This window comes from Chiloscyllium punctatum, chromosome 44 (assembly GCF_047496795.1).
Source record: "Chiloscyllium punctatum isolate Juve2018m chromosome 44, sChiPun1.3, whole genome shotgun sequence".
Classification (NCBI taxonomy): Eukaryota; Metazoa; Chordata; class Chondrichthyes; order Orectolobiformes; family Hemiscylliidae; genus Chiloscyllium; species Chiloscyllium punctatum.
Genome location: NC_092782.1, coordinates 29,712,665 through 29,731,965, shown reverse-complemented (window position 1 = coordinate 29,731,965; position 19,301 = coordinate 29,712,665). Strand labels below are relative to the sequence as shown.

The following is a 19,301-nucleotide window of genomic DNA, read 5'->3' as shown; positions in this document are numbered from 1 at the left end:
GAAACATCTACTTAGAACATTAATGCTGCATCAGTGCAGCGCCTAGTGCGGTCTGTACTTGCACCACAATACCTACAGTTTCTATTCATTATGAAAGCAACTGTACATAACAAGTCCAACTGTACATAAAAAGTTCAACTTGTGTCCTGGTTTGACCATGCTATGATAAATAAATCACCAAAACAAACCTCTTGCAAGGAATTTTGACAAGGTTTAACAGTTTTTTCACATATGTTTGCCATCTTAATTTGATTTTTCAAACATTTTTAATTTAAGTTGTGAATGCTAATCATCTTATTGAATACAAATTGTCTGAAGAAGTAATTGTATGTGATGGCACAGAGCAAAGAATTAATGTCAGCAGAGTTAATGATTAACTCCAATTTTTTTGAGTACTTGTTATCTAAATCGCATGTACTAATTAATAACTCTCAGCTTCTGGTTCAGTAACTCTTCCATCAACATAATGCTCTTCCATTTTTGTTGACTATAATGCTATTACTTAGCCTGAATTAGATACAATCTCAGTCAGGCACACAATTAAGCTTTCTCTGTATCATGGCCTGATCATAACCTCCAAAGAACAGTCTCACGCTCAGCATTGAGACAGTTCTACATTAAATCCCCATGTATTTTTTTTTAAAAGATACTTTCCAAATATGAAAATTCCTCTTTTACTCACACAATGATTGAGTAAAATTTCACATTATTAATCTAACATGACACATTCTACACTCTTGAATCCAATTCCAAGTGATACCTCCATGGTTTCAGCAAGACTGGAATTAAATGTACTTCATTGTTTATATCTGTCTATAGTTATTATCGAAAATCTTCAGCTCAGTCCTTAAGCAGATATTGATCCGTTTGCAAAGAATTAATTAATACTGCATTAACTGTCTATGATCAAAATCTAAACTAGATGTATTTTACTCATTACCAAAATAATTTTACTCATTAGCAAAATCATTTCCAGCATGGCTAAAGGCTTGTCAATTTTGAGTTCATGTCCTTTTGAGCTGTAGCCACATGTTTACTTTTGTGCTATCCATGCCATGCAATTTTTTGAAGTAGAACATCATACTGTCTTCCAATGTTTTAGAAAAAAATACAGTGCAGTACAGGCCCTTTGGCCCTCGATGTTGCGCCGATCCACGCCCACCTCACCTACACTAGCCCACTATCCTCCATATGCCTATTCTCCAAATAAAAGTTAAAATTTGTGAATTTCTCCTCATTCATTAGAAAATAAATTGATTTCAACAATAAACAGGTACGGACCTACTAGGAATAACCAAAGGAGAAAAAAATGAACAGTAGAGAAAATGGGAACTGGTAAATCCTCTTGATATATGACATATTTAACAGTATATACAAAACATAACTATGCTTGCTGAAAGAGCTCCCCATTGAGAATTTCTACTTTCATAAAGAAAACTGCTTTTCAAACTTGAAGCTGTTTCGCAGTTCTTTTCCTCCTAATGGGTGAGCAGAGTGTTTGGTTATGGTACAAAAACTGTTGATAACACATAGATTTGGATGAAGCCATTTGTTGTGAATTCCAAAAGCTGCCATGTCAGCAGTTTCACTTTAATATTTAGTTCTATCCAACCCCAAGGACTTCCAAAAACAACTTAAATTTAGCGTCTTCTATTGAGTTAGAAGTCCCTAAATGATGTCACAGGGGTGTACTCGAACAAACATTTTCAACATTATATCAGTGTCTACACTCTAAATATATTTTATTGGTTGTAGAGATTGGTCGGGACACCTTGAGGTCATGAAAGATTATATAATGCAAAGATTTATTTATATTAAGCAATACTCAGTTAAAAAGAACATGTCAAAACAGGTTAAAGCTTGAGGGATAAATGTGGTGAACACAAATAAGGCAGCCCTGCATTGCGTACAGCTAAGCACATTTTCCATCAAGTCCTATGGGCAAGTAATGGCTCATGCTGACATAGGCATGGTCCACATTCCACTCTTCATTGACCATTAACAAAGGCTTAAATAGAAGGATTTATTTGTTTTACTTATTTCTATTTCAAGACAGTATGAAAGTCATCGGACAACATGTTGTCCATCATGTTGGGAATTTAAAAATTATGAATAACTATGAATAAATTATGAAAAACAAAGAACTGGACAGTCCAGCAACAGGACTTTGGGCCATCAAGCCTGCACCTTTCTAAATTGAAAACCCTTTGCCTCAATGTGATCCTTTTCCCTCTATTTCCTGCCTTTTCTGGTGTCTATCAAGATGTTTCTTGAACATTGCTGATGTATCTGCTTTTACCACCACCTCTGGCATTTAGTATCCTCTGGGTACAAAAAAACTTGCTTCTCACATTTCCTTAAAACTTTCCCCTTATTACTTTAAATCTATATTGCCCAGTAATTAACAATTCTACCCTGGGAAAAAAGACTCAGACTATCCATTCCCTCCACATCTCTCCTAACTTTGTAAGCTTCTATCCAAATGCCCTCAGTCTCCAACGTTGAAGTGAAAACAAACCAAGCTTATCCAATCTCCTCAGAGCTAATATCCTTCAAACTAGGCAACATCCTGGTAAACATGCTCTGTACCTTCTCCAAAGCCTCCGCATCCTTCTGGTAGTGTGGTGACCAGAATTGTATGTAATATTCCAAATGTAGCCTCACTAAAATTCTGTACAGCTGCAACATGACTTACCAAGTTTTCTATTTGATGTCCCAACCAACGAAGGCAAGTATGCCATAGAGCTTCTTGACAACCTTATCCACTTGTGTTACCATTTTCAGAGAACTGTGGACCTGTATGCCTAGATCTCCCTGTATGTCAATGCTTCTGCTGTTTCCCACACAATTTCCTCCTGTATTAGACTTTCCAAAATGCATCATCTTGCATTTGTCTGGATTAAACTCTATCTGTCATTCTCCACCCAAGTCTCCAGCCTATCTATATCCTTCTCTATCCTCTAGTAATCCTCACTATCTGCAGCACTCCAATTATTTTGTCCTCAGATTTACTAATCATACCATCCACATTCTCCCCCAAATCACTTATTTATTATAAACAACAGGGATCCCTACAGAACACGACTGGTCACAAATCCCCAGTCAGATAAATACACTTCCATTATTGCTCTCGATCTTCCATGACTCTGCCAGTTTTGCATCCATCTTACCAACTTCCATAATAGATTCCATGTGAATTCACCTTCTGTATTAGCCTGCCATGGGGAATCTTGCCAAAGGCCATACAAAAGTCCATGTAGATAACATCCAATAACATACCCTCTTCAATCATCTTTGTCACTTCTGCAAAAAACTCAATCAAGTTTGTGAGAAACAAACTTCTCCAAAGAAAGCCATATTACATATTGCTAATAGGTCCATATTTTTACAAATATGACCAACTCCTGTCTCTAAGAATCTTCTCTAACAACCTGCCTCCCACTAAACTAAGGCTCACCGGCCTGTACCTTCCCAGATTATCCCTGCTGTCCTTCTCAAATAAAGGAACAATACTGATTATTCTCCAGTCCCATGGGACCTTTCTAATGGCCAATGAGTATACAAAGATTTTGTATAAGGCCCCAGCAATTTCCTCTCTCACATCCCTCAATATTCCGGGATATTCCAAAATGCAAGATGATGCATTTTGGAAAGTCTAATACAGGAGGAAACTGTGTGGGAAACAGCAGAAGCATTGACATACAGGGAGATGTAGGCATACAGGTCCACAGTTCTCTGAAAATGGTAACACAAGTGGATAAGGTTGTCAAGAAGGTCTATGGCATACTTGCCTTCGTTGGTTGGGACATCAGGCCCTGGGGACTTGTCTACCTTAATGCTTTTCAAAATATCCACCATCATCATGCCCTAGAATATCAACATATTCCTCTCCTGAGACTCACCATCCATGTCCTTCTCATTTGTGAATACCAATGCAAAGTACTTGCTCAGGACCTTACCCATTTTCTCTTGTTCTACACGTAGAATTCCTCGTTTGTCATTGAGTTGACCTACCCTTTCCCTAGCAACTTCTTGCTCCTTGGATATGTATAAAATACTTTGGGGGTTTTCTGATCCTTTTTGCCAAGGACATTCTTTGAGGGCTCTGTCTTCAATTTCCTAAACCTTATGTATGCCTCCTTTTACTCCACTAAGCTCACAATTTCTCTTGTCATCCAAGGTTCCTGAATCATGTTATCCTTCATCTTCATTTTCATAGGAACATGCTTGTCCTGAACTTCAATCAACTGGCTTTAAAATATTCCCACATGTTGGGTGTGGATTTACCTTTAAAATAACCAACCCCAATCTACATTCCCAAGTTCTTGTCTAATATTATCATATCTACCTTCCACCTGTTGAGTACATTCATCTGAGGACTACTCCTAACCTTATCCATAAATCACTTAAACATTACGGAATTCTGGTCACTGTGTCTGAAATACGCCCCCACCAAAATTTGGCTCATCTGGCTGGGCTCATTCTCCAGCACCGGGTCCAGTATGGCCCATTCTATATTTGGACTATTTACATATTACTTCAAGAAACCTCCTAGATGCACCAAACAAATTCTCCCCCATCCAAGCCCCGAACACTGAGAAAGTCCCAATCAATACATTCCTGATGAAGGGCTTTTGCCCGAAACATCGATTTTCCTGCTCCTTGGATGCTGCCTGAACTGCTGTGCTTTTCCAACACCACTCTAAGCTAGAATCTGGTTTCCAGCATCTGCAGTCCTTGTTTTTACCCAATCAACACAGAGCAAGTTAAAATCACCCATCACAACAAACCCTTCCCTCGTTGGACTATTACATATTATTCCATTTATGTTTTCCATAATCTGTCATCTGCCTTCCCTGTTAGTCCTCTTGCATTGAAATAAGGAAAGCAGATGAACTCAGGTCATGGTTAGGAACATGGGACTGGGATATCATAGCAATTACAGAAACATGGCTCAGGGATGGACAGGACTGGCAGCTTAACATTCCAGGATACAAATGCTACAGTAAGGACACAAAGGGAGGCAAGAGAGGAGGGGGAGTGGCGTTTTTGATAAGGGATACCATTATAGCTGTACTGAGGGAGGATATTCCCGGAAATACATCCAGGGAATTTATTTGGATGGAACTGAAAAATAAGAAAGGGATAATCACCTTATTGGGATTCTATTATAGACTCCCTATTAGTCAGCGGGAAATTGAGAAACAAATTTGTAAGGCAATCTGTAAGAATAATAGGGTGGTTATGGTAGGGGATTTTAACTTTCCAAACACAGACTGGACTGCCATAGTGTTAAGAGTTTAGATGGAGTGGAATTTGTTATGTGTACAAGAAAAGTTTCTGATTCAGTATGTGGATGTACCTACTAGAAAAGATGCAAAACTTGACCTACTCTTGGGAAATAAGGCAGGGCAGGTGACTGAGGTGTCAGTGGGGGAGCACTTTGGGGCCGGTGATCAAAATTCTATTAATTTTTAAAATAGTGATGGAAAAGAATAGATAGATCTAAAAGTTGGAGAAATTTTGATGGCATTAGGCATGAACTTTCAAAAGCTCATTGGGGGCAGATGTTCGTAGGTAAAGGGATGGCTGGAAAATGGGAAGTCTTTAGAAATGAGGCAACGAGAGTCCAGAGAAAGTATATTCCTGTCCGGATGAAAGGAAAGACTAGTAGGTATAGGGAATGCTGGATGACTAAAGAAATTAAGGGTTTGGTTAATAAAAAGAAGGAAGCATATATCAGATATATACAGGAAAGATTGAGTAAATCCTCAAAGGAGTATAAAGACAGTAGGAGTATACTTAAGCGAGAAATCAGGAGGGCAAAAAGGGGACATGAGATAGCTTTGGCATATAAAGTTAAGGAGAATCTAAAGGGTTTTTACAAATACATTAAGGATAAAAGGGTAACTAGGGAAAGAATAGATCCCCTCAAAGATCAGCAAGGCGGCCTTTGTGTGGAGCCGCAGGAGATGGGGGAGATAGTAAATGAGCATTTTGCATCAGTATTTACTGTGGAAAAGGACATAAAAGACATAGAATGTGGGGAAATAGATGGTTACATCTTGAAAAATGTCCATAATACAGAGGAGGAAGTGCTGGATGTCTTGAAATGCATATAAATGGATAAATCCCCAGGACCTGATCAGGTGTACCTAGAAATCTATGGGAAGCTAGGGAAGTGATTGCCGGACCTCTTATTGAGGTATTTGTTTCATCAATAGTCACAAATGAGGTGCCGTAAGACTGGAGGTAGGCTAATGTGGTGCCACTGTTTAAGAAAGGTGGTAAGGACAAGCCAGGGAACTATAGACCAGTGAGCCTGACATTGGTGGTGGGCAAGTTGTTGGAGGGAATCCTGAGGGACAGGATGTACAGGTATTTGGAAAGAATAGGACTGGTTAAGGAGAGTCAACATGGCTTCGTGTGTGGGAAATCATGTCTCACAAACTTGATTGAGTTTTTTGAAGAAGTAACAAAAAGGATTAATGAGGGCAGAGCGGTAGATGTGATCTATATAGACTTCAGTAAGGCGTGCGACAAAGTTCCCAACGGGAGACTGGTTAGCAAGATTATATCTCATGGAATACAGGGAGAACTAGCCATTTGCATATAGAACTGGCTCAAGGGTAGAAGTCAGAGGGTTGTTTTTCAGACTGGAGGCCTGTGACGGTAGAGTGCCACAAGGTTCAGTGCTGGGTCCACTACTTTTCATCATTGATATAAATGATTTGGATATGAGCATAAGAGGTATAGTTAGTCAGTTTGCAGATGACACCAAAATTGAGGTGTAGTGGACAGCCAAGAAGGTTACCTCAGATTACAATGTGATCTTGATCAGATGGGCCAATAGGCTGAGAAGTGGGAGATGGAGTTTAATTTAGATAAATGCGAGGTGTTGCATTTTGGGAAAGCAAATCTTAGCAGGACTTATGCACTTAATGATAAGGTCTTAGGGAGTGTCGCTGAACAAAGACACTTTGGAGTGTAGGTTCATAGCCCCTTGAAAGTGGGCTCACAGGTAGATAGGATAGTGAAGAAGGCATTTGGTATGCTTTCCTTTATTGGTCAGAGTATTGAGTACAGGAATAGGGAGGTCATGTTGCGGCTGTACAGAACATTGGCTAAGTCATTCTTGGAATATTGTGTGCAATTCTGGTCTCCTTCCTATTGGAAAGATGTTGTGAAACTTGAAAGGATTCAGAAAAGATTTACAAGGATGTTGCCAGGGTTGGAGGATTTGAGCTATTGGGAGAGGCTGAACAGGCTGGAGCTATTTTCCCTGGAGCGGCGGAGGCTGAGGGGTGACCTTATAGAGGTTTGTAAAATCATCAGGGGCATGCATAGGATAAATAGACAAGGTCTTTTTCCCTGGGGTGCAGGAGTCCAGAACTAGAGGTTTAGGGTGAGAGGGGTAAATTTTAAAAGAGACCTAAGTGGCAAATTTTCACGCAGAGGGTGGTACGTGTATGGAATGAGCTGCCAGTGGAAGTAGTGGATGCAGGTACAAGTGCAACATTTAAAAGGCATCTGGATGGGTATATGAATAGGTAGGGTTTGGAGGGATATGAGCCATGTGCTGGCAGGTGGGACTGGATTGGTTTGGGATATCTGGTCAGCATGGATGAGATAGACCGAAGGATCTGTTTCCATACTGTGCATCTCTATGACTCTCTGACTCTATACCTATTTCACTATAACCCACTGGCTATGGGAGGCCTGTAGTACAACCTATCAATATGATTGCACCCTTTCTATTCCGGAGCTGTACTGATATGGCTGAATGAGCCCTCCAAGATGTCCTCCCTCAGTATGTTAACCTGCCTAATCAGTAATGCAACTCCCCCACCTCTTTCACAAATGTCTCTATCACTCCTGGAACATATATATATCCTAGAACATTAGGCTGCCAGTCTTGTTCCTGTCACAACCAAGTCTGTGTAATAGCTACAACTTCATACTTACATGAACTAATTCAAGTTCTAAATTCATCTGCCTTACCTCCCATTCTCCTCATGTTAAAACAAATACACTCCTGATCGCCTGTCCCACGGTGTCCAGTAACCTCTCTCTCTCTCTCTCTTTTCTTCCTCTTAGCCTTACTGGCTTTAGTCTCGAATTCCTCCTGGGTCATTTTGCCTGCTGACCAAATGCTCTGGTTCCCACCACCCTGCCACACTAGTTTAAATCCTCTTGAGTGACATAAACAATCCTCCCTGCCAGGATGTAAGAGCCTTTCTGGTTTAGGTGCTACTTGTCCTTCAACCTGCCCTAGAAGACGTTCCAATGATCCATATAATTGAAGCCCTTCCCCCTACACTGGTATTTATCTGTACTATTATCCCATTCCTAGCTTCACTGACACATGACACAAGGAGGAATCCTGAGATTATAACCCTAGAGTCCTGCAAGCAGTTGAATAGACACTGATGAGGTCCAATTGGCCACTAATGGCAACAGGCTTTAAACTCTTTTTTTTCCTGCAGTGTTCCAAAAAAAAACAATGTTGATAAGATGATTGTTTTTGATCTTCCAGCACACCTTATCTGCTTTTTATGATTGGTAATAGAAGCAATAAATTGCACAATCACAATACTTAGAATATTCAGTGGTTCTGTCATTCTGCTCAGCGTAATAGCAAAAAAGAAAATTATGCTGCAGCTGTCCTCACTGTATTGCAGGGAGTGTTATAGAACTTAATAAAGCTGATGAAATTCAATTTAGCAGAGGGCAATTATTAGACCACAGGAACAAAGAAGCTGATTAAAGCTCTCACACTCCTGAAAATAATAGGCAGTCGTAATAAGTAATAATGGAGTGGAGATGAGGTATTGTGATATCATGACTGAACTAACATACCAGAGGTTCAGACTATTGTTCTGGGGATACCAATTCACTATGGCAGCTAGTGGAACTTAAAATTGATGGATAAGTTGGGAATTGAAGGCTAGTCTCAGTGATTGTGAAACTAACAGGAAACTAACACCAACCATTGTAGAAACCCATCTGATTCACTCATGTGTTTTAAAGAAGGAAATCTGCCATCCTTACCTGATTTGGTCTACATTTGACTCCGGACCCACTGCAAGGCTGTGAACTACCTTCTTAAATGACACAGCAAGGCTATTGAGTTCAAGGGCAATTTTAGATGTATAACAACTGTTGGCCTCAGCAGTAACACCCATATTTCATTAAAACATAAGTTAAAGATTTTCATTTTGAGGTGAACAATTCGACTTATCTATTCATCTTGCACATCTTGTTTCTTTTTATGAGGAAAAAAAAATGCCATGAAGTGGAAATTTTCTTTTTAAAACTTGGTTTGTTGAAGATTGACCTTTCATACATAAATAGTTTGGACTGCATACCATTGTCATTGAGGACAATAATTTATGTTTTCCCCATCAACTCATTTTCAATACTGAAGGAAATGGTAAAAGCTGCACTGAGAAGTGGCTTCCCATTGTGATATGGTAAACTGATTTTTATACTAATGGCATTTTAAACACTTATGTAATAAACACAGACGCTGTTTCGTCCTATAGAGAGATTGCTACCATTGTAATATCACGGCTCATTTTAAGTGTGGCATTGCTATTATCTAGTCTTTATTTATTTTCAAGATATTTTTCTCTTAAAAGCATTACAACAAAAATTAGAAGCAAATATTTTCGCAATCAGTTCATAAAAAGATCAGTCAAATGGAGTGAATGGAAATACAGCTGTGGTCCTTTTCTCATAATTCACACTAACATTAAAATGCATGCAATATCATTTTTCCTGATAGCAGTAATCTCTTGGGTTGACACACATTCTTTATAAATTTGAAAAGCTATTTTGACAGACCAGGTATGAATGTAATAAAAACATGATAGTTTTTGAATTGTTCAATTAGATATACATGTATTATTTAAAGTATTTGACAAATGTTTTGTGCCTGCCCTTACAGTAGAAGACACAGGTTGCATTCAAGTAATAGAGGATAAGCTAGGTGTTAAAAGATGAGGTGGTTAAGGTAATTAATAATATTATCAATAATATATTAATATATATGATAGTCTACACTCTTGGGTTTAAAAGAGATAGCTTCAGAATGGTGGATCCTCTGGCTATGATTTTTCAAAATTTCCTAAACTCTGCAAGACAATTCGAGATTCTACAGGATTTTGATTATGCTTCTCATTTTTCAGGCTACTTTATTGGTTTAAAATAACACTTTAGGATTTGGCCTTTGCTACCTTTTTAAATAGTTACATTTGAACTTCAGCTCATGAGGCAATTAACAGGAATAACTACAAAGCTTGAATTTTGTGACCATAAAACTGAAATCAAATCTCCAACCAATCATACAAATGTGGTATATGAATTTATGTGCCTGTGTGATGCTAGGTATGACAGCCATATATCCCAAATACTGATGGAAAAAAATATATGCCTTCAGCCCTTCACAATAAGAGAGCTACTGGCAGTACCCAGCAAGTCTATGGTTGCAAAGCACCGAATAATATGTCCAGCGTTAGATGCAATTCCGTAATTGGATAATGTTTGCTAACTAATCTTAAGTCTGTTATAAATGGCACTGGCTGCTAAATTAGGACAGTCAGTTAGAGTTGCAGTAACACAAGTGCATATACAGTACTGGAAACTACCTTAATACTACTATTAATAAAGCACCATTAGAAGTCACTACTGGAAGTTAATATTATGAAACAAAGATTTATTCCTTGCAGGAAGAAAGACCGAGTTTAACAATCAAGGCAGACAAATTTACTAAAATTCTTTGAGGAGGTATTAAACAGGATAGATAGAGGGGAAGCAGCAGATGTAACATATTTGGATTTTTAGAAGGCGATTGTTAAGGTTAACAAAAATTAGGCTATGTAATGAGATATGTGCTCATGGGCTTGGAGGAATTGTGTCAAAATGATAAATGTTTGGCTAGGCAATAGAGGACAGAGTAACTAATGAAGTACCACAGGGAGCAGTGCTGGGGCTACAATTATTTACAAGAGATATTAAAGGTTGGATGGGGAATGCAAAGCTTGTGGATGACACAAAAATAATCAAGAGGAAGTCAAGTAGCGAGGATGACACAGAGCGTCTGCAAAAGGTTATAGACAAGTCAGGTGAGTTGGCAAAAACTTGTCAGATGAAGTGAAATGTGCAAAAATGTGAGATTGTGCACTTTGGCAGGAAGAACAGAGAAGCTGAATATCATTGAGATGGGGAAAGACTGCAGAAGGATTTGGACTTCTCGTCTACATATCACAAAATGCTTGCATCCAAGTTCAGCATGTATAGGGAAGGTAAATGAAATATTGCACTTTATTTCAAACGGAATAGAGTTTAGAGTAGGGAGATTTTGCTTGACTAAACAAGGCACTAGTGAGGCAACTACTGAAATACTATTAACAATTTTGAGCCGCTTATCAAAAATAAAATCTACTGGTATTGGAAGCAGGGTGCTGGAAAAGCACAGCAGGTCAAGCAGCATCTAAGGAGCAGGAGAATCGACATTTTGGGAATAAGCCCTTCATCAGGAATATTGAGGGTGAGGGAAGAGGGGCAAGGTGGCTAGGAAGGCGATAGGTGTATGTAGGCAAGTCCAGATAAGAATCACTCAGCTGATTCCAGGAATGAAGGGACTGTTTGGAGGACAGGTTGAGTAGATTATGCTTGGACTTGTTGGATCTTAGAAGAATGAGAAGTGCATGATTCATAGGCACCTTGGCAGGGGAGATACAGAAAGGGTGTTTCCCCTCATGAGAGAGTCTTGCACCAAAGGGCAAAATCTCAGAACAATGGCTCACATATTTAAGTTACAAATTAGGCAGAATTTCATCTATCAGAGGGCAGTGATTTAGTAGATGTCTTACTGCAGAGGGTTGTCAGGGCTGGGTCATGAAGTACTTCCAAGGCAGAATTAGACTGATATTTAATCAGGAAGGAAATTGAAGGTTATGCTGAAAAGGCGGAAAAGTGGATTTGAGGATTATTAAATTGGGCATGATCTCTCTAAATGGTGAAGCAGATTCGGTGGGCTACAATATCTTCTGGTCTAGTTTTAAAATTGAATCCGCTTGTCCACCGAGGGAATTCTACGACACTGCTCATGGGTTCTATGGATCTTTGTGTGGTTGGTGAGCCCAAGCCTAGAGTTACATCTCTGATCACACACTTGGCAGGTGTTTCCTGGAGGTGGAAGTTGTCCTTGGCTTTGAGATCAGTGGCAGTCTTTTCTCCAGTTCCTTTTCCATACTACTTCTTGCTGACAGGTGCTCTCCAAGTATTGTGTCCATTCGTGCAGAAACTTCCTCCAAGTTTCTTCTAAATGAGGATCTCCCGTTTGTTGACATATGTTGCATTTCATGAGAGGAGACTTCTGGGAGACTTTCAAGCATTTCCTTTATCCTCCTCTTACTTGAGTGTCCTCCTTAAGCTGGGCAAAGAGGATTTGTTTTGGCAGTTGGAACTCAGGCATCTGGTGATTTAGTGTCTCTCTGTTCCTATCACTTTTCTTCTTGAAACACTCCATACTGAAGATATGGTTGAAGAATATGATATGACTTAAATGAGAAAGGTTCAACATGATGTAGCAGGCTACATTGGTTGTCCTGAATTTGGGTGAAGGGAATAATCCATGGAAAGTACGTTCTTGCTACAGTAGCCAAGCACAATTTATCGTAGGTTAACTAATGAATTAAGCATGGATAACTTGCATGGGCTATCCCCTGCCTGGACCTCTCCATCTCCATCAATGACAACCGACTTAACGCAGACATTTTTTACAAACCCTCCGACTCTCACAGCTACCTGGATTACACCTCTTCCCACCCTACCTCCTGCAAAAATGCTATCCCGTATTCCCAATTCCTCTGCCTCCACCATATCTGCTCCCAGGAGGACCAGTTCCACTACAGAACGCACCAGAAGGTCTCCTTCTTTAAAGATTTTAATTTCCCTTCCCACTTAGTTGAAGATGCCCTCCAACGCCTCCCAGCCATGTCCTGCAGTTCCACTCTTAAACCCCACCCTTCCAACCGCAACAAGGACAGAACACCCCCCCCCCACCCTCCCCGATTCTCACCTTCCACCTTACCAACCTCCACATAAACCACATCATCTGCCAAAATTTCTACCTCCAAACGGACCCCACCACCAGGGATGTATTTCCCTCCCCACCCCTTTCCACTTTCCGCAAAGACCGTTCCCTCTGTGACTACAACAACCACCCTCCCCTCCTGGCACCTTCCCCTGCACCTCAGGAATTGCAAAACCTGTGCCCTCACAATGACCCTCACCTCCATCCAAGGTCCTAAAGGAGCCTTCCATATCCACCAATATCATTTATTGTATCATTTGCTTCCGATGTGGTCTCCTTTACATTGGGGAGACTGGATGTCTTCTCGCAGTGTGCTTTAGGGAACATCTCCAGGATACCCGCACCAATCAACCCCACTGCCCCATGGCCGAACATTTCAACTCCCCCTCTCTCTCTACCGAGAACATCCTCCACTGCCACTCCCTCACCACCCGACACCTGAAGGAAGAATGCCTCATCTTCCACCTCGGAACACTTCGACCCCAGGGCATCTATGTGGATTTCAACAGTTTCCTCATTTCCCCTCCTCCACCTTACCCAAATTCCAAACTGCCAGCTCAGCACCTGTCCTACCTGCCAATCTTCCTTCCCACCTATCTGTTCCACCGTCCTCTCTGACCTATCAGCTTCATCTCCACCTCCATCCACCTATTGTACTCTTGGCTACCTTCTCCGCAGTCCCACCTCCACCCTCCTCCCATTTATCTCTCCACCCTGGAGGCTCCCTGCCTCATTAATGATGAAGGGCTTTTGCCTGAAAAGTCGATTTTCCTGCTCCTTGGATGCTGCCTGATCTGCTGTGCTTTTCCAGCACCACTCTAATCTTGACTCTATCTATTAGCTGGTCTTTCCTATGTTATTCATTGACTGATGAGGAGGACAATGCTAAAACAAGGAAAAGGCAGATACTAAACGACAAGGATGCCACTGATAGAATGCAAAATCTCCCCACCTTCTGCATTGTTGACTTTTGTAAGGTGGTGGGGGGGGGGGGGGGGGGTGGCGCTCCAGAGAGGTGTTTTTTAAAGTAGATACATCAAAGTTCACTGCTCACACTTCCAAAATAGATTATTACCAAGACATTAAGCTTCAGAATAAACGTATTTATTTTCAATTACTATAAATGCTGAGTTATAATACCTAATATTATAAAGAAAAGATTGATCAAGCAATGTATGTTAAAAGAACCGGATTAATATGTTAAACACTGGCATCATTCAAGACAAATGTGATTTGGTTCATTTGCATCTGGAAAAAAATACTTCAGTTCAGCCCTGCCCTACCAACTGTGCAAACTCCCTGTGAAACGGTATCGAGAAATCTTTCTACAGCTGCTGTGTTTATTCTGATAGACACCTCTACCATGAGCGTAGTATTGATCTGAAAGAAATGTTATTTTAAATTCCGAAGTGAAGTGTTGCTCTCTTCTTGTAAAAAGATCACATCATTAAAAAGAAAGACGAACTGCAAAGGCCTCATTTTTGTTGCCTATATTTGAAATCCCCTGGCTGTGAGCAGCCTGACAAAATGTTACCATTTCTTCTCTTATATACTTCACACACTTCTTTTCCCACACAGTCCTCGCTCTTCCCATGTTTTTCTCTGGATACCAGGGGATGTCACTTTTCTGGCAGAAAGCCAGCAGCATATTGCGTTTGCCGTGCAATGACATCATGTTCCTGAAATATTGAACACAGCCAAACACAACAGGGAATACTAAGAATCAATGCAAGTTTTCAACAATATGAATATGGTTGGGATGGATAAGGTAATGAAACAACTAGGTTAGAGAGTGATTTTTAATCTTGTCCCAACTCATCCACTAACGCCCACACAGAATACAAATAAAATTACTATCATCGGTTTTATATCTGATCTTACAACAATAATTAGTCCATCTGTGATCACGAATGTTTTTTTTTCACTTTGACATTTCTCAAAGTGCTTCTAGTAAGGCAGTCACAAGATTGAAATATGCTGAGAAAAATAGAGAAGTTCACCTGATTGTCAGATTGTGTTTTCTCCTTGGGGATGTGGGATTGTATTGATGATGGGATTAAGTTCTTTCTTTGTTGACTGTAAGGATCCAATGTGAAACGTTGTTGAGCCAACTCAATCAGCTCTGTGTGAGCACGGACCCTAAGAAACGTGTCCATAAATTGGCATTCAGATTCATGTCGGACACAAGATGGCTAGAATAGGGAAGAGAAAATTCCACAGTCAAATACAATGCAGTGCATTTTGCCAATGGTGGACTTTACTTTGCACCAAGACCCATTACATTTAATCTGGAGTTACATTGGAACTGTGCAAGGCACAGGTAAACCTCAGGTAAATCAATGGAGAGGTGTCCCAATCAAGTAATTGACTCAAGGATTAGGAATGAAGATTAAACTTCCACATGAAAATCAAGTGTTGAATGAGTGATCTTTTCCATAAAACTGGAAACACAAGTCTACATAATCAATCGGAAAAATCTTCAACTTGAAACAAGGAACTGGAGTCATTCAACATCTATTTATGTATATCAAATAACCCTTTGTAAATTTAGGAAGATCTCACAGAATTGAAAACCTTAATCCTACAGGTGGTTTCCACGACCCTCCGGGAGGCTTATTATTGAGGAAGACAACATTTAAGAACCTCAAACTTTCGAGATCTAAGCAAGCCTCCATTTTAATTGTGCTGAAGAACACTTACTCTGGTCTCCCAAGACAGACCACAGAAGTGTTTGTGCAGCAATCGAGCCTCTTGCCATTCTTCTTTTCTTAGCCCTATAGCATCATACTCCCATTCACCTCCTTTCCCCCCTATCAAGTCTACACATTCTCCTTAACTACATCTTATTCAACTCAACTACTCTCTTTGGTAGCGAGTTCACATTCTGACTGCTTGCTAAGTTGTGAAAAGATTCCTCAGTGTTCTCTACTTTATTTCTTGGTGATTCTTTTACATTGGCAGCCTCTAGTTTAGCTATTCTCCCTCAGTAAAAGCATTTTCTCTCTCCACCTATTCATTCAAAACCTTTCATAATTTTAAGATCCTGGTTACTCCTCTACTTACTCTTTTCAAATGAAATCCAGCTTGTCCATGCTTTCCTGACAAATGGGCAAAGTCTCATCCTTGTCATCTATTATGTGCAGCTTGGAGGAGTGTTTTTGCAAGGAATGAGGAAAGACCATTTTCCTGAATATATCAATTGGTAACAGGTGATCAATATGAAATTTTCTCTTAAAAAGATGAGAAATTGAGATAAATTTATGAAAATAGATGGTCTCTCTGGTTTGTTTTGGGGTGGGGAGAGGTGAAGATAAAAGTTATTTCCATTTCTTGAGAAAAGGATGAATCTGTGTTTGAAGTTAGTGATATTAAGCAAGTCAGTAAGATTTGTTCTAGTTTGCTTTAGCAAAGAGCAGGACTGAAAAAGATATACAAACTCCCACTATAACATAAACTCCAATTGTTCTGCTGTCAGTTCTTCCAAGGAGACCCCAGGTAATAACAAATAAAATAATTCACCATAATCCACTGATAAAGAACAGGATATGGGAAATAAACTGGCTGTGATACTAACTTATGGAGTGCAGATTCCTTTCTCACAAAGAGAAAGATTGTTGTTTTAAATTTGATTTTGACATTCTTTACAAAATTATCACCTGGATGTTCCTGAAAGTTTGTGCTGTTGTAATGGCACCATGATTCTATTGTAGAGCTAGCCATGATTTCTTGGACCACTGCTGAAATTTTTTCTTCATAGGTGAACCTTACAGATCATCCTGATTTGCATATTTCCCAGTGCTTCTGCTTTCCTGACACAAATGGCAGTCAAAATGCCAAGGATGATCCAACCAAGTTTCAAGATGTGTTTAGATAAAAGTCACTATTTTTCAGTTCCAGATACTTTTAACTAACTAGCACTTTTAACTATCTTCAGAACAGGTGGGAATTGAACTCAGCTGAAACAGCTCTATTTTTCAGCTATATCCTTTGTGGAAAAAATCTCATGCTTTATTTGCTTTAATGGATGTGGTCTCTAATTAGCCATTCAGTTGATTCAATTGGGTTCCAAGTTAGTGAAGTGAGCGACAGAGTCATTAACAGTGCTATCAAGCAGCATCTGCTTAGCAATAACCTGCTCAGTGACAGCCAGTTTGGTTTCTGCCAGGTCCACTCAGCTCATTACAGCCTTGGTTCAAACATGGACAAAAGAGTTGAATTCCAGAGGTGAGGTGAGAGTGACATCATGTCTGTATTCAATCAAGCTTAATATCAAGTGGTCCTAGCAAAATTAGACTCAGGAAAATGTCTCCACTGTTTGGAGTTTGTGGGCGGCACGGTGGCACAGTGGTTAGCACTGCTGCCTCACAGCACCAGAGACCTGGGTTCATTTCCCGCCTCAGGCGACTGACTGTGTGGAGTTTGCACGTTCTCCCCGTGTCTGCGTGGGTTTCCTCCGGGTGCTCCGGTTTCGTCCCACAGTCCAAAGATGTGCAGGTCAGGTGAATTGGCCATGCTAAATTGCTCGTAGTGTTAGGTAAGGGGTAAATGTAGGGGTATGGGTGGGTTGCGGTTCAGCGGGGCAGTGTGGACTTGTTGGGCCTGTTTCCACACTGTAAGTAATCTAATCTAAACTAGTACATAGAAAGGTGGTTGTGGTTGTTGGAGGTCAGTCATCTCAGCTCCAGGGCACCTTTACAGGACCATAAGACTGGAAGATCTAGGAGCAGAATTAGGCCATTCAGCCCATTGAGAATGCTCCACCATTCAACCATGACTGATCTGTTTCTCAACCCCATTCTCCTGCCTTCTCCCCGATCCCTTGGCCCCCATACTAATCAAAAACCTGTCTCTTTCTTAAAGACATGACTTGGCCTCTGCAGCCTTCTGAGTTCCATAGGTTCACTACCATCTCACTGATGAAATTCCATCCCATCTCAGTTGGAAAGGGTTGTCCTTTCACTGTGAGGCTGTGCCCTTGGGTCCCAGTCTCTCCTCTGAGTCGAAGCATGCTCTCCATATCCACTCTATCTAGGCGTCTGAGTATTTTATAAGTTTCAATTGGATCCTCACTCAGCCTTCTGAACTCCACTGAGTACAGACTCAGAGTCCACAACCGTTTCTTATACGACAAGCCAAGATCATTCTTATGAATTCCTCCGGGGGGGCGGGGGGGTCATTCCTTAAATACAGGGCCCAAAACTGCTCACAATATTCCAAATATGATCTGACCAGAGCCTTTTACAGCCTGAGCAGTACATCCTTGCTCTTGAATGAATACTAACATTGCATTTGCCTTTCGAAATGCTGACTGAACATGCATGTTAACCTTAGGAGTCAGAGTTCAGGATTCTTTAAAATCCCTTTAACACTGTCCTAGGCCCAGCCATCTTTAGCTGCTTCATCAATTACCTTCTTTCTATCATCATTCAACATGAATTGGGAGAGATTAGGTAGCATTAGAGTAGACACACTCATTTAATAGAAGCAAATTACTGCGGATGCTGGAATCCGAAACCAAAAGGGAAAATGCTGGAAAATCTCAGCAGGTCTGGCAGCATCTGTAAGGAGAAAAAAGAGCTGATGTTTCGAGTCTAACTGACCCTTTGTCAAAGTTGAACTTGGAATAGGGGAGAAATTAAAACTTTCTAAATCAGCATTACAGTGGATTTAAGTGAGTATATAGGATATAGCAAATACGAGTGGTTAGTTAGAGGTGTATATTGCCATGTGGAATTATGATAATGATGACGGCTCAAGGAAGAGCAAGATTGGGTGTCAAAAATTCACAGATGCAAAATGTTCAGTAAAGGAAAAAAACAAAGATGTGAACTGTTAGTTAAGGAAAGCATTGCTATGCTAGAGAGAGAGAAAGTCCAAGAGGGTTCAAAGACAGAATTGATTCAGGTGGAGATAAGGAACATAAAAGAGGAAAAAAGTTGGAAGGAAATTTCAAAGAGGTACAAACATCTGCTTAAGTTGGTTACTGGGAAATCTTCTAGAACAATAACTTGGAATAAATTTAATTCTCACATGGACAAATGTGAGCTAATTAAGGAGAACAGTCTGAATTTCTGAAGGGAAAACCATGTCTAATTACTTTTTTTCCAGAAGTTTTTAAAAGTGGAAACAGAGAAAGTTGAAAAGGGGACTGCTATTAATATGGTTTCGACAGACTTCCACAAGGGATTTGATACAGTGC

General features: G+C 40.2%; 1 protein-coding gene across 8 annotated transcripts in view; it reads right to left on the bottom strand.

The window, feature by feature from the left end:
* The window catches only part of tafa5a (TAFA chemokine like family member 5a), a 575,012-nt gene that overhangs the window by 155,428 nt on the left and 400,283 nt on the right, over positions 1 to 19,301 (bottom strand). For 4 of the 8 annotated variants that reach the window (XM_072562568.1, XM_072562571.1, XM_072562569.1 and 1 more), the window contains exon 4: positions 15,103 to 15,294. The exons of the other annotated variants lie outside the window; for them this stretch is intronic. In XM_072562568.1, the coding sequence (XP_072418669.1) occupies positions 15,103 to 15,294 (192 nt within the window). The remainder of the gene's footprint in view (positions 1 to 15,102; positions 15,295 to 19,301) is intronic. 8 annotated transcript variants of the gene reach the window in all.